The sequence below is a fragment of the Thalassophryne amazonica genome, chromosome 19, assembly GCF_902500255.1.
Source record: "Thalassophryne amazonica chromosome 19, fThaAma1.1, whole genome shotgun sequence".
NCBI lineage: Eukaryota > Metazoa > Chordata > Actinopteri > Batrachoidiformes > Batrachoididae > Thalassophryne > Thalassophryne amazonica.
Window position 1 is genome coordinate 72,606,573 of NC_047121.1, and position 26,674 is coordinate 72,633,246.

The 26,674-nt window shown below is 43.0% G+C and overlaps 1 protein-coding gene across 2 annotated transcripts in view; it reads right to left on the bottom strand.

The window, feature by feature from the left end:
* The window catches only part of stac (SH3 and cysteine rich domain), a 106,780-nt gene that overhangs the window by 14,009 nt on the left and 66,097 nt on the right, over positions 1–26,674 (bottom strand). For both annotated transcript variants that reach the window (XM_034195662.1, XM_034195663.1), the window contains 2 exons: positions 24,794–24,858; positions 13,841–13,938 (listed from right to left, as the gene is read on the bottom strand). In XM_034195662.1, coding sequence (XP_034051553.1) covers positions 13,841–13,938; positions 24,794–24,858 — 163 coding nt within the window. The remainder of the gene's footprint in view (positions 1–13,840; positions 13,939–24,793; positions 24,859–26,674) is intronic.

The window sequence follows — 26,674 nt, forward strand, 5'->3', positions numbered from 1 at the left end:
ACCTCCCCCCTCTCATCGCTGCCCCCCCTCACCCCGCTGCCCTCTTGGTCCAAGAGGAGGATGTGAGAAGACATTTCAAAAGGCTGAATCCACGTAAGGCCCCGGGCCCAGACTGTGTCTCTCCTGTCACCCTGAGACACTGCGCTGATGAGCTGGCCCCAGTATTCACAGGGATCTTCAACACCTCCCTGGAGCCATGCCATGTTCTAGTCTGTTTCAAGTCATCCATCATAGTTCCATTCCCCAAGAAACCACGCATCACTGGACTTAATGACTACAGGCCTGTGGCTCTCACGCCTGTAGTCATGAAGACCTTCGAACGCCTGGTTTTATCCCACCTGAAGTCCATCACCGACCCCCTCCTGGACCCCCTGCAGTTTGCCTACAGAGCCAACAGGTCTGTAGATGACGCCATAAACCTGGCCCTGCACTCCATCCTGCAGCACCTGGACTCCCCAGGAACCTACGCTAGGATCCTGTTTGTGGACTTCAGCTCTGCATTCAACACCATCCTTCCAGCTTTGCTCCAGGACAAGCTTTCTCTGCTCCACGTGCCCGACCCCACCTGCAGGTGGATCACAGACTTCCTGATGGACCGGAGTCAGCGTGTGAGGCTGGGAAAGAACGTCTCGAACACTCGGGCTCTCAGCACAGGATCTCCACAGGGCTGTGTCCTTTCCCCTCTGCTCTTCTTCCTCTACACTAACTGCTGCACCTCCAGCCACGACTCTGTAAAGCTCATCAAGTTTGCGGACGACACCACCCTCATCGGACTCATTTCGGATGGGGATGAGTCTGCCTACAGAAGGGAGGTGGACCGGCTGGTGACCTGGTGCAGCAGTAACAACTTGGAGCTCAACGCCCAGAAAACAGTGGAGATGATCGTGGACTTCAGGAAAGCCACAGCCCCCCCACCCTCCCTCGCCCTCACCAACAGCCCCATCACCACTGTGGTCTGTCACCGCTTCCTCGGCACCACCATCACCCAGGACCTCAAGTGGGAGTCAACCATCAGCTCCCTCATCAAGAAGGCCCAGCAGAGGATGTACTTCCTGCGGCAGCTGAAGAAGGCCAAGCTGCCTGTCCAGCTGATGGTGCAGTTCTACACGGCCATCATCAAGTCCATCCTCTGCTCCTCCATCATGGTGTGGTACGCCGGGGCCACAGCCAGGGACAGACACAGACTGCAGCGCATTGTGGCCTCTGCTGAGAAGGTGATCGGCTGTAGCCTTCCATCTCTCCACGACCTACACGTCTCCAGGACTCTGGGCCGAGCAGGTCGGATCACAGCTGTCCTGTTGAGAAAGTGTAGGTACACGGACCCACAACAGGGGGCGCAAATGAACGGACAATGGAGTAGGTCAAATAACAACACTTTACTGTTGTGAATGTGCACAACAAATACAACAGATTACAACAATAGACAGGTGTCAATTCACAAAGGTGTCGTGTGGGCAGGCTCAAAGATAGGAGACGCCTGTCCAAAGCAGAACCGGAACCACACGATTTCCTCCGCCACCAGACCCCGGGAATACTGGAGCCGCCAAGTCCCGAACTCCCAGGTGGCCACTGCCTCCGCGTGTCGGACCTGGTACTGCTGGCGAGGAACAAAAAGCAATTAAAGGAGGGCGCGTTTGCACCCAGGAATCCGTACGGCAAGAAAAACTACCTCCACCTCTCGTTGGAAAAGTAGTCCACACTACAACGCACAAAGTCACAAAAATAGCACTGTCAACCAGTCAGCTGCGGTACGTTACCTTCCAGGTAGAACGATATCTCGGGAAAGAGGTGGAGACGTCGTCCTGCTGATATACCCCTGCCGATCAGATGATTGGTAACAGCTGTTGCAGGTGATGCGTGACAGCTGTCACCCTGGCTGCTCCTGTGAGGCGGCTGCGCCCTCTGGTGCCTGGAGCCCGCACTCCAGACAGGGCACCCTCTGGTGGTGGGCCAGCAGTACCTCCTCTTCTGGCGGCCCACACAACAGGACCCCCCCTTCAACGGACGCCTCCTGGCGCCCGACCGGGCCTGTCTGGGTGGCGGCGGTAGAAATCGGCCAGGAGGGCCGGGTCCAGGATGAAGCTCCTCTTCACCCAGGAGCATTCTTCAGGTCCGTACCCCTCCCAGTCCACCAAATACTGGAAGCACCGGCCCATCCTACGGACATCTAAGAGCCGGCGCACAGTCCAAGCCGGCTCGCCATCGATGATCCGGGCAGGAGGTGGTGCCGGACCGGGAGTACAGAAGGGTGAGGTGTGATGGGGCTTGATCCGGGACACGTGGAAAACGGGATGGATCCGCAGTGAGGCCGGAAGCTGAAGCCTCACTGCAGCTGGACTGATGACCTTGATGATCTTGAACGGACTGATATACCGGTCCTGCAGTTTAGGGGAGTCCACTTGAAGGGGTATGTCCTTAGTAGACAACCACACTGCCTGCCCTGGCCGGTACGTAGGGGCCGGGGTCCGCCGACGGTCTGCATGGGCCTTCGTCCTCATCCGGGCCCTCAGCAAGGCAGAACGGGTGGCACGCCACACCCGACGGCACTTCCATAGGTGGGCCTGGACCGAGGGCACACCGACCTCTCCCTCAACCACCGGAAACAAAGGAGGTTGGTACCCCAGACACACCTCGAAAGGGGAGAGGCCGGGGACTTTTGGTGAGGTCAGGGCTGTCAGGGGGCTAACTACCTGACTGTAGCCCTTAATGAACCTCCTGTAAAAATTAGCAAAGCCGAGGAACTGTTTCAGCTTCCTACGGCTGGTGGGTTGGGGCCAGTCTCTCACCGCCGCGACCTTGGCCGGATCAGGAGCGACAGAGTTAGGGGAGATGATAAACCCCAGGAAGGACAAAGAAGTGTGGTGAAACTCGCACTTCTCGCCCTTCACAAACAGCCGGTTCTCTAATAACCGCTGCAGGACCTGACGTACATGCCGGACATGGGTTTCAGGATCCGGAGAAAAGATGAGTATGTCGTCCAGATATACGAAGACGAATCGGTGCAGGAAATCCCGCAAGACATCATTAACCAATGCTTGGAACGTCGCGGGGGCGTTTGTAAGACCGAACGGCATGACCAGGTACTCAAAGTGACCTAACGGGGTGTTAAATGCCGTCTTCCACTCGTCTCCCTTCCGGATCCGAACCAGGTGATACGCATTCCTGAGATCGAGCTTGGTAAACATTTGGGCTCCATGCAGGGGCATGAACACTGAATCCAACAAGGGCAATGGGTATTGGTTGCGAACCGTGATTTCGTTCAGCCCCCTGTAATCAATGCATGGACGTAGTCCGCCATCCTTTTTCCCCACAAAAAAGAAACCTGCACCCATCGGGGAAGTGGAATTCCGGATCAACCCGGCAGCTAAAGAGTCCCGGATGTAGGTCTCCATTGATTCGCGCTCAGGTCGTGAGAGGTTGTACAGCCTGCTGGACGGGAACTCAACGCCTGGAACCAAATCAATGGCACAATCATACGGACGGTGGGGGGGAAGGGTGAGCGCCAGATCCTTACTGAACACATCCACAAGGTCATGGTACTCCACCGGCACCGTCCCTAGATTGGGCGGGACTCTGACCTCCTCCTTAGCCTGGGAACCGGGAGGAACCGAGGAACCTAAGCATACCCGATGGCAGGTCTCGCTCCACTGCACCACTACCCCGGACGGCCAATCGATCCGGGGATTGTGTTTTAACATCCAGGGAAATCCTAAAATCACACGGGAGGTAGCAGGAGTCACAAAAAACTCGATCTCCTCCCGGTGATTTCCTAACACCACCAGAGTTACAGGTGGTGTCTTATGTGTGATTGGAGGGAGTAGGGAGCCATCTAGTGCCCGCACCTGCACAGGCGAGGTAAGCGCCACCAGAGGGAGCCCTATCTCCCTGGCCCATCTGCTGTCTAACAGATTCCCTTCAGAGCCCGTGTCCACCAGTGCTGGGGCCTTCAGGGTTAAATCCTCATAAAGGATTGAAACTGGGAGTCGTGTGGCAATGTGGGTGTGTCCCACGTGAATGTCTCGGCCCACCCCTAGCCCAGTTTCTAGGGGCGGGCGTTGGTGTTTAACCGCTCGGGGCAGTCTCTTACCTGATGCTCTATTGAGCCACAAACAAAACACGCTCCGCGAGCCAGCCTCCTCTGTCTATCTGGTGCCCTAAATGTGGCCCTGCTCGTGTCCATAGCTTCGTCAGCAGGGGGAGCTGTAACCACACGGAGCGTAGGGGCCGTGGAGCGTGGGGAGGGCGGAACGCGGTCGGAACCGGAAGGGAGAGGGACGGCGCGTGCCCGGCCACGCCCTTCGTCTCGTTCCCGACGGCGTTCTTCTAACCGATTGTCTAATCGTATAACGAGATCGATAAGCCCATCTAAATCCCGCTGTTCGTCCTTAGCCACCAGGTGCTCCTTTAGAACCAACGACAGTCCGTTTACAAAGGCGGCGTGGAGGGCAGTGCTATTCCAGCCGGACCTCGCAGCCGCGATGCGGAAGTCGACTGCATAGGCAGCTGCACTCCGGCTCCCCTGTCTCATTGACAGCAGCACGGCTGAAGCGGTCTCTCCTCTATTTGGGTGATCGAACACTGTTCTGAACTCCCTCACAAACCCATCATATGTCTGAAGGAGCCGTGAATTCTGCTCCCAGAGCGCTGTAGCCCAAGCGCGTGCCTCACCGTGAAGCAGGTTTATTACATAAGCTATCTTGCTGGCATCAGTTGCGTACATGACAGGACGTTGTGCAAAGACGAGCGAACACTGCATAAGGAAGTCCGCGCACGTCTCCACACAACCTCCGTACGGCTCTGGAGGGCTTATGTATGCTTCCGGGGAAGGTGGGAGGGGTCGTTGAACGACCTGTGGAACGTCACTGTTACGCACAGGGTCAACAGGAGGGAGAGCCGCAGCAGCGGCAGGAAAAACTACCTCCACCTCTCGTTGGAAAAGTAGTCCACACTACAACGCACAAAGTCACAAAAATAGCACTGTCAACCAGTCAGCTGAGGTACGTTACCTTCCAGGGAGAACGATATCTCGGCAAAGAGGTGGAGACGTCGTCCTGCTGATATACCCCTGCCGATCAGATGATTGGTAACAGCTGTTGCAGGTGATGCGTGACCACCAGTAGAGGCAAGCAAGAGGAAGAAGAAGAAGAAGAAAAAAAATGGCCGCGTCCTTGAGTAGTGAGAACAGTTTCTTCCCCTCTGCCGTTAGACTCATGAACTCCTCATAACTCAGTCACCTTAAGCTTAACTCTGTCACTTTATCATTTTATCACAGGTCACTTTAGACAAATGTACTTTGGTTTTTAATTGTACTCCTCCCACTGCACTGTTTTTCTGTTTGTGTCGTTGTACATAGCCTTTCATATTTCATATTTTATCTTATATTTTATCTTATTTTAGCACATATTTTATCTTAGCATTTTGCTTGCCTCTTGCTGGTGGTTGGCTCTCACTGCGGTATTGTATCACTTCCTGTTCCGGAGCACAGCGGTGTTTTTCTGTATCTGTTAGCTGTTTAATCTGTGCAGTTAGATTGATCTAGTTATCTAGATTACGATTTGTTTCCCAGTGTAATCTTTACGTGCCTTAACTAAAGCACTCCTTCTGCTGAATCACCTCTAAATTATTTACACATTATTCACTTTGCGTGTTTTTAGGAATCCGCTAGCTTAGCGTAGCTACTAGCTCTTAGCCGATTTAGCATGGCGGCTTCTCCTGTCTCTCCCGCACTTTTCTGCTCTGGGTGTGAAATGTTTAGTTATTCCTCGGCCTCCTTTAGCAGTAACGGTACTTGTAATAAGTGTAGCTTATTCGTAGCTTTGGAGGCCAGGCTGGGCGAATTGGAGACTCGGCTCCGCACCGTGGAAAATTCTACAGCTAGCCAGGCCCCTGTAGTCGGTGCGGACCAAGGTAGCTTAGCTGCCGTTAGTTACCCCCTGGCAGATCCCGAGCAGCCGGGAAAGCAGGCTGACTGGGTGACTGTGAGGAGGAAGCGTAGCCCTAAACAGAAGCCCCGTGTACACCGCCAACCCGTTCACATCTCTAACCGTTTTTCCCCACTCGACGACACACCTGCCGAGGATCAAACTCTGGTTATTGGCGACTCTGTTTTGCGAAATGTGAAGTTAGCGACACCAGCAACCATAGTCAATTGTCTTCCGGGGGCCAGAGCAGGCGACATTGAAGGAAATTTGAAACTGCTGGCTAAGGCTAAGCGTAAATTTGGTAAGATTTTAATTCACGTCGGCAGTAATGACACCCGGTTACGCCAATCGGAGGTCACTAAAATTAACATTAAATCTGTGTGTAACTTTGCAAAAACAATGTCGGACTCTGTAGTTTTCTCTGGGCCCCTCCCCAATCAGACCGGGAGTGACATGTTTAGCCGCATGTTCTCCTTGAATTGCTGGCTGTCTGAGTGGTGTCCAAAAAATGAGGTGGGCTTCATAGATAATTGGCAAAGCTTCTGGGGAAAACCTGGTCTTGTTAGGAGAGACGGCATCCATCCCACTTTGGATGGAGCAGCTCTCATTTCTAGAAATCTGGCCAATTTTCTTAAATCCTCCAAACCGTGACTATCCAGGGTTGGGACCAGGAAGCAGAGTTGTAGTCTTACACACCTCTCTGCAGCTTCTCTCCCCCTGCCATCCCCTCATTACCCCATCCCCGTAGAGACGGTGCCTGCTCCCAGACTACCAATAACCAGCAAAAATCTATTTAAGCATAAAAATTCAAAAAGAAAAAATAATATAGCACCTTCAACTGCACCACAGACTAAAACAGTTAAATGTGGTCTATTAAACATTAGGTCTCTCTCTTCTAAGTCCCTGTTGGTAAATGATATAATAATTGATCAACATATTGATTTATTCTGCCTTACAGAAACCTGGTTACAGCAGGATGAATATGTTAGTTTAAATGAGTCAACACCCCCGAGTCACACTAACTGTCAGAATGCTCGTAGCACGGGCCGGGGCGGAGGATTAGCAGCAATCTTCCATTCCAGCTTATTAATTAATCAAAAACCCAGACAGAGCTTTAATTCATTTGAAAGCTTGACTCTTAGTCTTGTCCATCCAAATTGGAAGTCCCAAAAACCAGTTTTATTTGTTATTATCTATCGTCCACCTGGTCGTTACTGTGAGTTTCTCTGTGAATTTTCAGACCTTTTGTCTGACTTAGTGCTTAGCTCAGATAAGATAATTATAGTGGGCGATTTTAACATTCACACAGATGCTGAGAATGACAGCCTCAACACTGCATTTAATCTATTATTAGACTCTATTGGCTTTGCTCAAAAAGTAAATGAGTCCACCCACCACTTTAATCATATCTTAGATCTTGTTCTGACTTATGGTATGGAAATAGAAGACTTAACAGTATTCCCTGAAAACTCCCTTCTGTCTGATCATTTCTTAATAACATTTACATTTACTCTGATGGACTACCCAGCAGTGGGGAATAAGTTTCATTACACTAGAAGTCTTTCAGAAAGCGCTGTAACTAGGTTTAAGGATATGATTCCTTCTTTATGTTCACTAATGCCATATACCAACACAGTGCAGAGTAGCTGCCTAAACTCTGTGGGTGAGATAGAGTGTCTCGTCAATAGTTTTACATCCTCATTGAAGACAACTTTGGATGCTGTAGCTCCTCTAAAAAAGAGAGCTTTAGATCAGAAGTGCCTGACTCCGTGGTATAACTCACAAACTCGTAGCTTAAAGCAGATAACCCGTAAGTTGGAGAGGAAATGGCGTCTCACTAATTTAGAAGATCTTCACTTAGCCTGGAAAAAGAGTCTGTTGCTCTATAAAAAAGCCCTCCGTAAAGCTAGGACATCTTTCTACTCATCACTAATTGAAGAAAATAAGAACAACTCCAGGTTTCTTTTCAGCACTGTAGCCAGGCTGACAAAGAGTCAGAGCTCTATTGAGCTGAGTATTCCATTAACTTTAACTAGTAATGACTTCATGACTTTCTTTGCTAACAAAATTTTAACTATTAGAGAAAAAATTACTCATAACCATCCTAAAGACGTATCGTTATCTTTGGCTGCTTTCAGTGATGCCGGTATTTGGTTAGACTCTTTCTCTCCGATTGTTCTGTCTGAGTTATTTTCATTAGTTACTTCATCCAAACCATCAACATGTTTATTAGACCCCATTCCTACCAGGCTGCTCAAGGAAGCCCTACCATTATTTAATGCTTCGATCTTAAATATGATCAATCTATCTTTGTTAGTTGGCTATGTACCACAGGCTTTTAAGGTGGCAGTAATTAAACCATTACTTAAAAAGCCATCACTTGACCCAGCTATCTTAGCTAATTATAGGCCAATCTCCAACCTTCCTTTTCTCTCAAAAATTCTTGAAAGGGTAGTTGTAAAACAGCTAACTGATCATCTGCAGAGGAATGGTCTATTTGAAGAGTTTCAGTCAGGTTTTACAATTCATCATAGTACAGAAACAGCATTAGTGAAGGTTACAAATGATCTTCTTATGGCCTCGGACAGTGGACTCATCTCTGTGCTTGTTCTGTTAGACCTCAGTGCTGCTTTTGATACTGTTGACCATAAAATTTTATTACAGAGATTAGAGCATGCCATAGGTATTAAAGGCTCTGCGCTGCGGTGGTTTGAATCATATTTGTGTAATAGATTACAATTTGTTCATGTAAATGGGGAATCTTCTTCACAGACTAAAGTTAATTATGGAGTTCCACAAGGTTCTGTGCTAGGACCAATTTTATTCACTTTATACATGCTTCCCTTAGGCAGTATTATTAGACGGTATTGCTTAAATTTTCATTGTTACGCAGATGATACCCAGCTTTATCTATCCATGAAGCCAGAGGACACACACCAATTAGCTAAACTGCAGGATTGTCTTACAGACATAAAGACATGGATGACCTCTAATTTCCTGCTTTTAAACTCAGATAAAACTGAAGTTATTGTACTTGGCCCTACAAATCTTAGAAACATGGTGTCTAACCAGATCCTTACTGTGGATGGCATTACCCTGACCTCTAGTAATACTGTGAGAAATCTTGGAGTCATTTTTGATCAGGATATGTCATTCAAAGCGCATATTAAACAAATATGTAGGACTGCTTTTTTGCATTTACGCAATATCTCTAAAATCAGAAAGGTCTTGTCTCAGAGTGATGCTGAAAAACTAATTCATGCATTTATTTCCTCTAGGCTGGACTATTGTAATTCATTATTATCAGGTTGTCCTAAAAGTTCCCTAAAAAGCCTTCAGTTAATTCAAAATGCTGCAGCTAGAGTACTGACGGGGACTAGAAGGAGAGAGCATATCTCACCCATATTGGCCTCTCTTCATTGGCTTCCTGTTAATTCTAGAATAGAATTTAAAATTCTTCTTCTTACTTATAAGGTTTTGAATAATCAGGTCCCATCTTATCTTAGGGACCTCGTAGTACCATATCACCCCAATAGAGCGCTTCGCTCTCAGACTGCAGGCTTACTTGTAGTTCCTAGGGTTTGTAAGAGTAGAATGGGAGGCAGAGCCTTCAGCTTTCAGGCTCCTCTCCTGTGGAACCAGCTCCCAATTCAGATCAGGGAGACAGACACCCTCTCTACTTTTAAGATTAGGCTTAAAACTTTCCTTTTTGCTAAAGCTTATAGTTAGGGCTGGATCAGGTGACCCAGAACCATCCCTTAGTTATGCTGCTATAGACGTAGACTGCTGGGGGGTTCCCATGATGCACTGAGTGTTTCTTTCTCTTTTTGCTCTGTATGCACCACTCTGCATTTAATCATTAGTGATCGATCTCTGCTCCCCTCCACAGCATGTCTTTTTCCTGGTTCTCTCCCTCAGCCCCAACCAGTCCCAGCAGAAGACTGCCCCTCCCTGAGCCTGGTTCTGCTGGAGGTTTCTTCCTGTTAAAAGGGAGTTTTTCCTTCCCACTGTAGCCAAGTGCTTGCTCACAGGGGGTCGTTTTGACCGTTGGGGTTTTACATAATTATTGTATGGCCTTGCCTTACAATATAAAGCGCCTTGGGGCAACTGTTTGTTGTGATTTGGCGCTATATAAAAAAATTGATTGATTGATTGATTGATTATATTGCTCTCTGTTTAATGTTACACCATTATACCAAAGCAAATTCCTAGTCTGTGAATCCTGTTCATTGGCAATGGCAATAAACTTCTTCTGAGTTCTGAGTTCTGAAAAATAAGTAAAATAAAATTACAAAGGTGTTTGTTGTTCATCAATGAATCACTGTCTGCTGTCAAGCCACATGCTGTAATTACAAGCATCTGTTCAAATCCTGCAGCTGCATTTTGACCAATAAACATCCAAAGAACCAGTGCAGCTGAGCCAAAATGTGGTTTGCATCATTTCCTTATTGTTTTGCCTCATTCTGGTGTTGTTAGAACACTGCCCGTCATTCGCACCGGACTAATCAACATGAACCGTAAAACAGTGCTTATGCATGAAAAAAACAAACATCGCCTGACAAGAAAAACCTTCCAATGTGGCGAAAACAAAGTGGAAACATGCTGATCTGATTAGACACATGTGCATCTCTTCTAAAATATAAACCTTGATTCGTTTATGTAGTTTTGTTTGGGTGAAAACGTGAACATTTTGATGTGTAAAAAATGATCGACCAAATTGATTATTCAGAAAAAGTGAATTGACTAAAAATAAATGCAATACTCCTTAAAATAAGGATTAAACAAAAATTCCTAATCCTGACAACAAGACTGATGCAGGCTTTCATGAGATTAAACCAAAACTTGAGCTGTTACACAGGGAATCCTAGAGAAGTAGTCAATGAATTTCAAATGAATCCTGACGGCTGATGTGTTTCTGGCCTGAGGAAGAGAAGGAAACCCCTGAGTGTGCGTAGGAGAGTGAGAGAACAAGTGCACACTCATGTCCATAAATCCTCAGAGGATTTCTATGAGAAGCAGGAATAAATGGCTTAGTTTGACGGACTGCTCACGATACACCAGGCCAATTTCAGAGTGTGATGATGCCACTGCAGTCCGTCGAGATAAAATTCATAGAATCATGTTTTTGGGGGAATGAAAAAAGCTGACATTTTACAGCTGTGTGTTTGCAGCAACTTACTGTGTCATATGCATAAAAATGAAAAAGTGAGGGACAAAGTTAAAGCTACAGTGTGCAGGATTTAGGGTTGTTTATTAGTAGAAATGGAATACAACATTCATAATGCTGTATTCCATAATGCATTAATTATTTGCAACAATGAAATGTTTTTGTTTTATTATATATGTTTAGGATAAGCCCTTCATATATCTACATGGGAGGGGACCCCCTCATAGAAGCAGCTATGTTGCTACAGTAGCCCAAAATGGACACATTTACTCTATCTTTCACATATTTAAAGGCCCCTTCACACATAGTGCGACTATGTACAACTCCGGGGCGACACCCATCGGAGCAGCTAGTATGTGCACAGCACGAAACATCGCGCCGACGGGCAGGCGTGCACAATGCTGGAGCAATGGTTCATGCACGCGGGAACACAGTGCCACCTGGTGTGAAGAAAAAAATAAATAACAAATAAAATAAAAAAATACATGCTGCGATGGTTCCGTGCATGCGGAAACACAGCAGCTTTTTCCCCAGCAGCTGGTGGCACTGTGTTCCCTGGAAAAAAGAAAAAAAATATGTCACCCACGGGATTCGAACCTGTGCCTTCCAAAAGCTCTGACAGCATCCAGAAACTTTACCAAGTGAGCTATCATCACTGTCCTATAAAAGGTGCCGAACACTGGCTTATATCAGGAAGCACATGGGCGACCATATAAAAACATTGCATTGTATTAAATCCCTCTCATCAAGTGGGCAATACAAATATGATCCATCTGTTCCTCTGTAGATGACCCATGGTCACTGACGTACAGTCATGAAATCACATGAATGAGAAGCAGTTTGCTTGTCTCATTCATGTCCACATCTGCTGGCGCGTGTCCTGCTGGCCCGCACACGTCTTGCCGACATACGTGTCTTGTGGATGGTGCACCGCAGGATACTGTGTGTTGTGAAACCGAGCTCATGTGGGTAACGTGACAGTCAGATCGCCTGCTGCATGTTATGATCCGACGGTCTGTTTTAACCTGGTGCAGCCTGTCCATGTGCACGCTGTGAGCTGCAACCCGTTGCCACAGTGATATATGTTTTTATTTTTGTCCACTTGATGACAGCAAACAGACACACGCACATCACAGTGATCAGTTGTTAGTCCATGTCTGTCCAAACACAGTACTGTCCAGCTGGGATGTCCAGAATGACAGATCTCCACAGCTGCTTCTGTTATAGCCACACCTGTCAGTTCAGTGTACACACCAAAGCCACACTCGTGGGGCACTTAGACAAATTTCACTGCAAGTACGACAGCGATTGTCTGCAGACTGTTGTCATGCCAAGAGTTCGAATGGCCACACATTTTCTAAGTGCCATGCGAGCACTGTTAGATGTTTGCGTGTGTCACCTGGAATTTGGCTGACACCTACTGCGAGAAGTTTGATGGGCTCACACAGCGCACACTCTGTCTTTTCAGCCGCTGGTGTGTGCAGATAGTTGTAGCAATAGGTGTACCAGGCATTAGAAGCAGCTACGAAATTACACGGTTTGCATACGATTCCTGCTTCATGCGTACTTAATGCGCAATTTGACCAAATTCGCACTATGTGTGAAGGCACCCTAAGCATGGCTAGATTATTATAAGAGAAGGCAGTGGAGCATAAATCCTCATTGCCAAAGAAGCGACAATATAAAGGGAAATAAAATTGTAAATGGAAATGCCATAATTTATTTTTGCAACCTTACCATTAGATGACACTAAATCCTACACACTGTAGCTTTAAATTACATGAAAAGGTACAAACATTCTTGCTGTACATTACAACATGTCACACATTTCTTGTTTATGCTTGAAGCATTCTTTGTGTGTGTCTACATGACGAGATTAAATACCAGCAACAATACACCTCACTTTGGGGTGTGTTTGATGAAAATATAATTTAAAATATAGATTAAAGGTGGTTTTAATGTTAAATTTAAATGACCACAAAATCTGTAATTGTGATTCAGCTGTCTGCCTCACTCCTCCTCCCCTCCTGTTTTTCTGGGCTGCATCATGGAGCTGATTGGACACGCCTGCCTGCAGTCAACGTCACCTGTATTCATACCTCAGCTCTTCACCCACTCAGACGCTGGAACTTCAGCTTGCCTTTGGGGTATCTGGCCTCAGTTCTGTGTTTAGCTCTTGTTATTTCGGCTTTTGTTGCACTAACTTTTGTCTCCATGTTTCAGCTTTTGGACTCATGTGTTCCACATTACATGGAATTGTGTATTCCATTCCATCACGATATGAATCTTAAGTAAAAATTTCATAACAATATATGAAAAATTGTGGGTTACAGGGAGGTGATGGTCTAGTGGTTAAACGTTGGGCTTGACACCAGAGGATCCTTGGTTCAAATCTCAGCCTGACCGGAAAAGGGCATGGTCCTTAATCCCCTAGGTGCTCCCAGTGTGTAGCGAGCGCCCTGTCATCGGGGTGAATGTGAGGCGTTATTGTAAAGCACTTTGAGTGTCTGATGCAGATGGAAAAGCGCTATATACATAAATGCAGTCCATTTACCATTTACAAACCTTAGGGTTAGGGGTAGATTTGAACAGCAACAAATCAGGAACTAAAACAAATCATTTTCACCCAGTTAGATTTCATCCATAGTAACTGTAGGAGCAGTGCTGAATGATGATGATGACGATGGTGTGTGTGTGTGTGTGTGTGTGTGTGTGTGTGTGTGTGTGTGTGTGTGTGTGTATACAAACTAACCTCATCTCCAAGTCGTGGCTTTCCTGGGGTGTGAAGCTGTACAAGGCCACATAGCTGTTAAGCTTGAAGAGATCCTGGTGCACGTGGCTGTGCTCCGGCTAGACCACACACACACACACACACACACACACACACACACACACACACACACACACACACACACACACACACACACACACACACACACACACACACACACAATAGAAATGTTACATCTCTGTTTCTCGTAAGTGGATGCCAGATATCAAGTTTTTCTTTTCTTTTTTCTTCATTTTTGTTGCGGGGGGGGCCATTCCACCCAGGACTTACGCCGAGGACATGCTGTCACTATTTTTTTTATCATGTTTTCTGTTTGTTTGTAGATGAACATATTATTTCAGTCCTGTATGTCTGAACGTGTTTGAAGCGTTTGAACCAATTTGGGCCAAATGTGTTAGAATGATTGAAAGTAAAGCAAGGACAGAATGACATGATTTTGAGAAAATCAAAGATAGACCAGTGGTTACTAATGAACACTAATATGAAGTCATAGATCATCTTTTTTTTGATGGCATGACCTTTGACCTTGGGCGACAAACTCAAGGCCATAGTTGTTTAAATCAAGCAGTTTGGTTCCAGTATGGATTAAACATTGTGGAAATGTGTGCTGGTCAAAGATAAATTGCTTTGATCTTAGACAGAATTGATCAAATGTCAAGGCCACACAAAAGCACCCATCACCATGTATCACAGTGTCACAAAAGAATGTATCTGCATGGCTCAGTGTCACATGTAAGGAGCGGGTGTTGACTCTTGAGTGTCTTTACATTTTTTTGATGATGTGTTTTTCTGAATTATAAAATGCAGAAAAAAAAATGATGTTGAAAAGTAAGTCTGTCACCATAAAGTCATCATGCAAAATCACGTCAAAATCAATAACACAATAATAAAATAATAAAATAATAATAATAATAATAATAATAATAATAATAATAGTATAAAAAGCAATTGATCACTTCCTTCATTTATCAGTGTAAGCTGCTATATTAATAATTTCCTTTATTTGTCATTGTAAAACATACAATGAGATTTGTCCTTTGAATTTAACCCATCCTAATTACAGTTAGGATTATTAATTACACAGACACAGGGAGAGAACGCAGACTCCACACAGAAAGGGTGGGAAGCGATCCCACAACCTTCTTGCTGCGAAAGATCAGTGCTAACCACTAAACCACCGTGCCACCAGTGTCAGCATCTTTGCTTTTCTGTTATATTTACCTCTGCCAACGAAGTTGGAGGAGGTTATGTTTTCTCCCGTTTCTTTGTCTGTTTGTTTGTTTGTTTGTTTGTGAACAGCCTGAAGCCCACCATTTTTCACATATTGTTATGATTTTTTTTTTTTTTTACTGAAGATTCATATGCTGATAGGCAAGAAGTGACTCAATTTTCAAGGTCATAGGTCAAAGTCAGAAAAATCCCTATCTTTAACACTGAATAAATTTTCAAAAATTCATAACTGACAAAAAAATCACATTTCTTTCATATTTGAGAGCATTGTGTAGGATGGTATCCTTTATTGACTGACAAAGTTTGGTCCTGATTTGACACAGATTACAGATTTTGTGGCCATTAGTATATATTATATACATTATATCTTAATCAAATGTGCCCCAATCACTCTCATATTTGAAACCGAGGTGCAGAATGGCACTCACTATCACCTGGTAAAGTTTGATCCGGATTGTGGATTTTGTGGACATTTGAATTTATTGTTTAAAAGCCCCATTTGTTGTACATTTTACATTATATCTCAATCAAATGCACCTCAATCACTCTCATTTGTGACAATGAGGTGCAAACTGGTACTCTGAATGAATAGACTAAATTTGATCCACATCTGATCCATATTGCAGGTTTAACAGATATTCAATTTTAATATTGAAACACGCTTTTGATTTATATTTTGTATTATATTTTAGCTTATGAACAGCCACTTCTAACAGGACTTTGACCTTGAAAAGTTTTTTGAAGGTAAAAAATTTGTGGATTTGGAAACTAGTGTTGGTAGAAGTTTAAGCTCTGTGAGCGCGGTGCTCTAGTTTTTCTTTTTTCTTTTTTTTAAGGGTTAAAAATGCTTAAAATTCCTGCAGCTTTTCACCTACTGACTCCAAAGTTAACCGATAACCAGCTGCTGAAGATACTGAGTTGATCGATCAGTCTGTTTCCTGGCACAGACAGCTGACCTCACCAGTATTGTGGTGCTGGAGATGCTTTGCATGAGAATTTCTACAAGCGCGATGCTCTAGTTTCACATATGGAACATTTTTGGGTTTTGTGCTTGCAGATGGTCAAAACAAGCCATTTAAAGACATTGACGTATTCTGAAATAGTGACGGGCATCATTTAAAAAAATATTTTCTGATATTTGTTATACTAAATAATTATCCCCCCCCGCCTTTAAAATAATGTTTGCATGCCAGGTTTAGGTCATGCATAATTCAGATTCATGTCAGATGTACAACCCCTGGCAAAAATGATGGAATCACCGGCCTCGGAGGATGTTCATTCAGTTGTTTAATTTTGTAGAAAAAAAGCAGATCACAGACATGACACAAAACTAAAGTCATTTCAAATGGCAACTTTCGGGCTTTAAGAAACACTATAAGAAATCAGGAAAAAAATTGTGGGAGTCAGTAACGGTTACTTTTTTAGACCAAGCAGAGGGAAAAAATATGGACTCACTCAATTCTGAGGAATAAATGATGGAATCATGAAAAACAAAAGAACGCTCCAACACATCACTAGTATTTTGTTGCACCACCTCTGGCTTTTATAACAGCTTGCAGTCTCTGAGGCATGGACTTAATGAGTGACAAACAGTACTCTTCATCAATCTGGCTCCAACTTTCTCTGATTGCTGTTGCCAGATCAGCTTTGCAGGTTGGAGCCTTGTCATGGATCATTTTCTTCAACTTCCACCAAAGATTTTCAATTGGATTAAGATCTGGATGCATTATCATCTTGAAAAATGATTTTATCATCCCCAAACATCCTTTCAATTGATGGGATAAGAAAAGTGTCCAAAATATCAACGTAAACTTGTGCATTTATTGATGATGTAATGACAGCCATCTCCCCAGTGCCTTTACCTGACATGCAGCCCCATATCATCAATGACTGTGGAAATTTACATGTTCTCTTCAGGCAGTCATCTTTATAAATCTCATTGGAACGGCACCAAACAAAAGTTCCAGCATCATCACCTTGCCCAATGCAGATTCGAGATTCATCACTGAATATGACTTTCATCCAGTCATCCACAGTCCACGATTGCTTTTCCTTAGCCCATTGTAACCTTGTTTTTTCTGTTTAGGTGTTAATGATGGCTTTCATTTAACTTTTCTGTATGTAAATCCCATTTCCTTTAGGCAGTTTCTTACAGTTCGGTCACAGATGTTGACTCCAGTTTCCTCCCATTCGTTCCTCATTTGTTTTGTTGTGCATTTTCGATTTTTGAGACATATTGCTTTGAGTTTTCTGTCTTGATGCTTTTATGTCTTCCTTTTTCTACCAGTATGTTTGCCTTTAACAACCTTCCCATGTTGTTTGTATTTGGTCCAGAGTTTAGACACAGCTGACTGTGAACAACCAACATCTTTTGCAACATTGCGTGATGATTTACCCTCTTTTAAGAGTTTGATAATCCTCTCCTTTGTTTCAATTGACATCTCTCGTGTTGGAGCCATGATTCATGTCAGTCCACTTGGTGCAACAGCTCTCCAAGGTGTGATCACTCCTTTTTAGATGCAGACTAACGAGCAGATCTGATCTGATGCAGGTGTTAGTTTTGGGGATGAAAATTTACAGGGTGATTCCATAATTTATTCCTCAGAATTGAGTGAGTCCATATTTTTTTCCCCTCTGCTTGGTCTAAAAAAGTAACCGTTACTGACTGCCACAATTTTTTTTCCTGATTTCTTATAGTGTTTCTTAAAGCCCGAAAGTTTCCATTTGAAATGACTTTAGTTTTGTGTCACGTCTGTGATCTTCTTTTTTTATACAAAATTAAACAACTGAATGAACATCCTCCAAGGCCGGTGATTCCATAATTATTGCCAGGGGTTGTAAAATTGTACTGTTGTAAAATCTACTATGATTATGGGCTTTTCTCAGAAAAAAATGTTCATAAGTTAAACTGCTTCAAACTTGCACATTCAATAGATGACACCATATTCTCTATTGCATGTTTCTTTGCAGTTGTATCTTTCAGACACATGCAAGAAGCCCTTGTTAACACATTGAGTGCCAGCCATTTTCAAAGTTCAGAACATCCCAGTGCCAGGATTTCTTCAGCATTTGAGTGTTTTTTCAAGACCCACAGAAAATTGAGTTCTATGTCCATGTCAACAACAAACATACCACAAGAAAAGAAAACAGAGGAAAAGAAATTGGCTCGATGACGCATCTTTGACGCGGAGCGTTACTATTGGAAAAGATGCGTTTTAGAGTCAATGGCATCGAGTGAGTTAACAGCAGACTGATGGACTGAGGAGCATCTTAAGCAGCTCTGAGGAGGACTGAGGAACAGCGCAGTTCTGCAATCTGTTCCCTTTTAATCCACACACACAACATGAGTGGGAGAAGTTGGATCTGATCTTTAGTTGCATCTGTTGGATCGTAGGTGGCGGCAGATATCGTCAGAAACGTGTGAGCCCCCTTAATAAAGAGTCAGTGTTGTGGTGTTGGTCACACCTGTTCAGGAAACTGTGCGGATTTTCCTGTTTCATCACCACCCATTTGAAACCTTCTGACTGTGTCCCTGAAAGGGTTCCAAACACACATAAAATATCTATTTTTGCTATCTGCAGAGAAATTCTGCTAAAAGTAATGAGAATGACTTAAATGGCTATTTTTGCAAGCAGGGAAGTCTGACTGCTCAGAGGTGGCCGTGGTGCTTTAAAGCAGTGCATTATAGTATTTTATGGTTTCCAAAGCATTGTCTTAGTGGACTGGTAACGTTGCTGATGGATGACCTGAGTCAACTGTAGCTACAAGGCAAACTGTCTGCGGCCTCGAGGTGAAAAGAACATCATCAAGTAAAGGCAATCTAGGAGCTGCTCACGAGGCTTTGGGAGCCTGTCGACGCTGCAAAAATAAGAAATGTGGGAGACAAAGATGTTCTTAAGTGGGAATAATGCCAGGTATGGGAGCAGGCACTGCTGCCATACATCCTGGCATCCACCAAAGCCCTTTTGGGTCTTGGATGGCAACCAGCCAGGCAGACAATTACTCCATCCTCAACTCAAAAGTAGCCATCTATCTGCCACAGCCATGTGAAGCGTGGGTGTCCCCTTGGGGTTCTACAGCCACTGGGGTCTTCAACAGTGGGGCACCTCCATGCTGGATCATGCACAGAGAAATGTGCCACATGGACAAAAGATTGAAGCTGATATTCCTTCACAGTCCAAGTGATATGCCTCATCTGAGTCTCCCTAAGTGTCTGTTTGTTTGACATAAATTCATCCCAGGTGTACCCAAGGATCCTCTGAAAAGACAGTACCAAAGACAACCAGTCGTCACCTTAATTTGCAGGTTAGCATCAAAGTCTCACAACCATACAGTAATACAGGGAGCACAAGGATCCTAAAGACTTGGACCTTCATTCTCCTGCAAAGGTATCAGTGTTGCCAAACACCTTTATAGAGCAACCTCATGACTCCCTTAGCACATCCCAACAAAGACATGAACATCACTGCCAAGATAATTTAATGTCTCTACAACCTCAACACTTTCACCGCGTACACATACACTTCTGATGGTTAAGTCCAGGTCATTATGAAATCAAGTCAATTTATTTATACAAAAACAAATCACAACATAAGATGTCCCAAGGTGCTACACAGAGAACGGTCTAACCTTACCCAGCCCCTGAGCAAGCACAATGGCAAAAGTGGTAAGGAAAAACTCCCTCAGTTGTTTTGATTAAAGGAAGAAACCTCAAGCAGATGAGATTCAGTGATTATTAAAAGCATGGATCTTCAGGGCATCCATTGATTACGCAATGCAGTAGAAACAATGTGGTGAAAAACAAATCATAGCAGTGGCCTAGAATGGTAAATGGACTGCATTTATATAGCGCTTTTCTATCTGCATCAGATGCCCAAACCACTTTACATTCACCTGATGTCAGGGTGCTGCCATACAAGGCGCTCACTACACAGCGGGAGCAACATGGGGATTAAGGACCGTGCTCAAGGGCCAATAGTGATTTTCCGGTCAGGCTGGGATTTGAACTGAGCATCGTCTGGTCTCAATTTCAATTTTCAATTACATTTTCAATTTATATAGCGCCAAATCACAACAAAGTTTCCTCAAGGCACTTCACACAACTAGGTCTAACCTTACCAGCCCCGAGAGCAAGCACACAGGCGACAGTGGTAAGGAAAAACTCCCTCTTCAGGAAGAAACCTAAAGCAGACCAGACTTAAAGGGGTGACCCTCTGCTTGGGCCATGCTACCAACACAAATTACAAAACAATTCACAATTCTCAAGCCCAATGCTTACGAGACCATCATCTCCCCAATTTGTGAATATTGTAATACTTTAACTGCAGCAAAAATTAGTTACTGTATTGAGGGTTGGAAGAATAAGAGAAGAAATGTGGATCAACAGAGAGAGAGAAAACACATCGTCTACTCATACCTACCGTAGAGAAGAAATCATAGACATGCTGCTTTACTGTCAGCTGATGTGTGGGACTTTATACACCTGAAATCTATGAACAGATGGTAACCCTGTGTGCGCCTGCATGTGTTCCCATTTGTGAGCTTCTCATCACAAATGGGAAGTTCTGTCTTTAACGGTGAGGCGGTTTAAGCATTTTTCTCTGCTTGTTACCCTTCAGAGTCTCTGTCTGTCTGTCCTGAAGCCGGAGTTAATGGATCTGCCAGCTGACGGACAAACCGCCCACTACCAGTTGCTCAATCCAGCCTGATAGCACAGTTGGACCGGGATAGATTGCAAGGTTTGTGTGTGTGTGTGTGTGTGTGTGTGTGTATTTGTGTGAGTGAATGTATGTTTGCCTTGTAGGGTTATTTGTTCATTTTTGTGTTTGTCCAAGTATCTGAGGTCTTTTTTTCCACTGTTGACAACAGATATAAACAAGTTAAGCTAAATAAAGTAATCTGGATAGAGGGCTGGACAGAGAATACCCAAATGATAAAGCCTGCAGTGGTAAACTGAATGCCTCCTCCACAAAACACATTAAAAGGCAGAATGTAGGAACAAAGCATTTCAGAACCTACTCATGAATTACAAAAGATATTAGCAGAAAATGTATTGCTTAACTGGAAAAATGAAGCCAGAATAGTAGTGAATAATCAGAAATGTTAAACACCTAATAGCCTATATTAGAAAAACTGTAGCAATGCATTCTGATTTTAATTAACACCTAGAAATGCAAAAAACAAAGTAGTTGCAAAAGACCCACAACATCAATTTAAATCACCAACATATCAAGTTCAGAGTATTCCGCAGGGTATCAAAAGGTGGCTGTCACACACAAGTGTGTAAAATGAAAGGCCCAGGTCTCCTGTGGGGGTGTGCCCTCAATTCACACAAATCAACACAAGCTCTGGATTGTATCCAGTTGGTAATCAGTTACAATCAGTTAATATTTAATTGCCAAAGACACAACAACATATTTAAAGGAGTTGCCAATATTCTGAAAAAGCACTAAGATGAATGAACAAGAATTCTTAAATCTTAGTGATCATTTTGTTGTTTATTTTCGAGGGATCCAGGGGGAAGATGCCTACACCTAAAAGTTGTGATGATCAACTAGAACATTAAAGAACTGTAAAACACTTTGAAATACATTGCTAATCTGAAAAAATACTATAAAAATAAAGGTTTCTCTGAACAATACATGATATCATGCATATACGCTGATGACATGCAATTATACATCTCACAATTTGTTGAGTCCTTCATTCCTATCAATAATCTCTAAGCTGCATTAATGCATCAAATTTGTAAAATGAAACAAAGACAAGATTGGCATTGTTGTAATACCTCCCAGAAAGGAGAGACAACTGACCCACAACTAGCATCACTATCCCTCAGTTTTAATGAGTAATTTGAAAAAGTTAGAAAGCGCCATAAATCTCTCCTTTGAAAACCAAATCTGTGATATTGCAATAGGAATATTTTGTTACTTAAACACATAGGGACATACATTTTATTTCTATGTTAGATTGTACAAAACTAGTTCATATTCATCTCTAGGAAAGTAGAGGGTCAGCTGCCATAGTCGATGTTGAACTCTGACCTTGATTGTTGACTGATCTTAACCAAAATCAAATCACTTCTTCCCATCCATAGGCCTAATAGACATCCCAGGTTTGATCAAGATGAAATTAGATGTTCTTAAAATGTTGTGGCTTCCCTCTCTTGTCTCCTTGCTCCTTGCTCCAACGTCACCCAGTTTTTGAGAAATGTCTACTCCAGACAAATTGACCATATAGTACCATACTGTTTCTACAGTATTTTCTTCACAATTGATGAACATGACATCCAAGACTTATTCTGTAACCTGAAAATGTATCCATCCCAAGACTGTAAAAGAAATGATTTGTATTTAAAATGATCCTTATATTCGGTTTGTCCAATTACATATACTTTCTGGCAACAAAGGTATTGTGTATAAAAATGGCTGTAACTCCTACATTGTTAATGCAATATATTTGTTACACCCCTTGATTAAAGCTGACAGTCTACATCTTGATTGTTACTATTATTTTCCTTTTCTTTCTAAAGCCTGTATTGTGAACCATCATCATCATGAGCGCTGTACAGAATAAATACAAACCCTCAGAGCAGGAGGCATTAATGTCACTTTCTTTCCATCAGTGCAGGCCAGTGGTCCTGTCAGTTGACTATGATTTATTATTGCAAGAAGAAAAGCTTGTCTGGGAAATTCAGCAGTGAACACAGAGGAGAAGGCAGCCTGCTAATGAATACAGTACAGAGTTCCTTCATATCAGTTCTCATACTAACATAGTCAGAGTTCAAGCATTGGTCAGCGATGGGTTTTTCAGAAGATTCCTGAATATTAATCCTCTGCTGGTGGTGTGATCAGAAATACAGTATTGGCTTGGTGCTTCTAAAATTACAATAAAAATGCTGTATTCCTGAATCTGGCCATTTTTAAGGCTAAGCACTGTCATTTTTCATTATGAACATTTTAATATATGATGTTTTGTGATCAAAAGCCAATGAGGCTGAGAAATGAGGATAGAAATATGATTTAAAACTGAGATGACCAGCTGGAAAACCCGTGTTGTGTGTGTTCCACCTTGGCAGCAAACTCACAACTAGGAACCAGACTCTCTGGCAAGGAGGCTAAAACCTTCAGTGACTATTCAATATTCCGAAGGCCCACTACTCTGGAGGCCCATTGGTCTGATGGTCCACCAGGCTGGATGTAAAGATGGTGTAATGCCCGATAGAGAAGCCCCTGAGCAACGGAGGAGCGTGCAGGTGGACACCCAGAGCTTTAGCACTTCCCCACTGCCAGGCCTGAAGCTGAACGAGGATGTGCCACAGAGACACTTTCAAATCCAGAGGAAGTTTAGAGAACGGGAAGATGTCACTGGCTGTTTTGAAAAGTTTTTTGTTTTGTTTTGTAGAACTACTGTTGCTGCATACTGTTAGCCTGCTAGCTAACTAGCTGACCGACCTGCTTTAAGGCCCTTAAGACCAATGGACTTTCGGAATAATGATCCGTCCCCAACACCCTCAGCTTCTAGTTTCCATTGCTAGAGCTTTGGTTGATATCACTGTGTGAGGTTTACTCACTGCACAGCGCCTGCTAACCACCATTATTTAGTCATAGAAATTGCCCTACATACTCATTCTACGGAAGTATGACTCAGCATGTCAGTTAAACAATGACAATAAGGGCTTTGCCTGTCGGGAATAAGATAAACGTTAATTTTAGCTAGCTAACGTTAGTTAAACTCTAATGTAAAACAGAAGTTAAAAACTAGCCAAGTTTAGCATTCATCTGTATACACTTGACTCAGAATGTAAGAAAGTAAAGTCTATTAAACACACTAGTTATGTATGTTCATGTATGCTCTGTAGTACGGAGTGATGGCAATGACGGGAGTGAAGCAGGCAGACATACTGTTGCCCAAAAAGAAAAAAAAAAACCTCACCAGAAGTGCTATTTTCTCTCTGAAATGTTGTTAAAAGACGTAATCACATTTAATTTTCATATGAAGGAAGGTGAACAGCATCCTATTCTGTTGAAGGTTGCATTTTTTTAAATTTTTTATTTTATGCAATTATTTAAATTTTTTTGTTGTTGTTGTTGTTTTGGTAATGTTATTATATTCAACTACCAAATTAAAAACTGACCAGGTTGTGTGGATCAAAGCTCAACAGATTCTTTAGTTGCCAGGGAAGGTCAAAAAGTTGCCAAGTGTAATGACGAAGTTGCTAGATTGGCAAGCAAAACTGGCAACACTGTGCAGATGAGTCATTCAGTTAACATTATGAAATGGTATGGTCCACTTTGGGGGTTTCTTCCAGGCATGAATATGGGAAATATACCTTAATATTAATAAGAAGAATATATGTTTTGACTCCGCCCCATTTTTAAAAATCTTTTTGGGGGAGGGTCAGAACCCCCATTACCCCTTGTAATTCAAACCATGGTAGGACTTGGCAGAAATGTACAATATAGGGAAACATTTTTGTTCCTTGATTGGGGCAATCAAGGAACAAAAATAAATCTACATGCCAAATTTGGTCAATAAACTTTGAGAGAGAGTATTAAAAGAAACACAAATTATATGATAATTTATAGTAAGATCTCTGGTATTTTTATTTGTACACAAACAAATACAGTGTTTCATTTGCATTATGTTAAAAAAATTATCGTATTGTCTCTGAAGGTTTCTCACCGGAGAATCAGGTTTTCTTTCCAGGTAGTGGTATGGCTCTGTCCCATTCTCCATAACTGTAAATACTGAAAAATAAAAATAAGTAAATAACATCAAGAATATCTGTTTTAATGGTTAAAAGTGAAATAGAGTCTAAGATACTGCTTTCTCCTTTAAATATTTCAGTACCCCAAAGAGTAAAGTGTTGGACATGATGAAAATCATGTGGCTATTCTTAGCTGCTTCCCAGCTGTAATGCTGTTGTGAAGTTGGCTCTTGAGGAAAGATCACAGTGTCATTCAAAGTTTATCTGCTGGGGTTCATTTGGGTTGCGCTACAGATTATTGTACAGCAAAGAAAACGCTACTAAATCAACAAGTACCAGAGACGGTGCAAAAGCACAGAATTAAATAAGTCAGAGTTTGCCAAAATTGGTTTTAATGTACTTTTTATGGTTGAATATGGTTGGGGTTTGCTGGTTGATGACTTCTGAAATGTAAGTTGTTTGTGCAAGCTCATGTAAATGAAATGTGGAACAAGTTTTGACTGCACTCTGCAGAATCACTGTGGAACTTTATTTTTTGAGCTGTTACTCAAGTTACAGAAAAAGCTAAGCTAACAGGTTAACCTTAGTTTGGGTGTTTATTAAATCATATTTTTGAGGACTGGGCAATGCTTTCATAATGGTTTGCTTTGGTGTGGGCATTGAAAATTATGATAAAAATGTCACTCTACAGAAATACTGGAGCACAGATGTTTTACATGATTCGTTGGGAAAATTAACCACACAACAAGCCATATTATTACAGGTATTTGTAATAAAATGTTGAGAACGGACAGACACAATTCTCCACAGCAGCTACAGTTGGCAGCATCTGAATGACCGGAGGTCTGAGTTTGGCTCAATGGCTTAAATCATCTTAACCCCCTATAATTGGCCATTTTTGACTACTTTTGGTTTTACCTTCATAATTTACATTTAAAAACTATTCACTTTGCCTTGTTTGGTGTCATGGTTTTCAGCACAACCTCACCTGTATGACTTTACAGTTTTCATTCATGCTGGCATATTGTATTTACACAGTGAACCTAAATTCAAATCAAATCAAATCAAATCAATTTTATTTATATAGCACCAAATCACAACAAACAGTTGCCCCAAGGCGCTTTATATTGTAAGGCAAAAGCCATACAATAATTACGGAAAAACCCCAACGGTCAAAACGACCCCCTGTGAGCAAGCACTTGGCAACAGTGGGAAGGAAAAACTCCCTTTTAACAGGAAGAAACCTCCAGCAGAACCAGGCTCAGGGAGGGGCAGTCTTCTGCTGGGACTGGTTGGGGCTGAGGGAGAGAACCAGGAAAAAGACATGCTGTGGAGGGGAGCAGAGATCAATCACTAATGATTAAATGCAGAGTGGTGCATACAGAGCAAAAAGAGAAAGAAACACTCAATGCATTATGGGAACCCCCCAGCAGTCTAAGTCTATAGCAGCATAACTAAGGGATGGTTCAGGGTCACCCGATCCAGCCCTAACTATAAGCTTTAGCAAAAAGGAAAGTTTTAAGCCTAAAAACATAAAATCCGAATAGAAAAAAGTTTGTTTTTTACTGTTAAACCCACAAATATGTTTAACAAATCATTTTTATAACTTAGAATGCAAATATAAATTGTAAATTTCAAAAACATATGTATAAATGTAGCAAACAACAAAGTTATATACAACTATTTACATTAAAATGCAGGAAATGCTCCAGGTGTTTTTGTACAACTATTTACAATTCAATAAGGTGCCACAAAAATTACTTGTTCCACTCATAACAATTCCTATCCAAAACAAGACAGTGGCCACAGGTCTCACCCACAGGAGTGTCACTCCTCCTGTTGTCCACCTGGAGGCA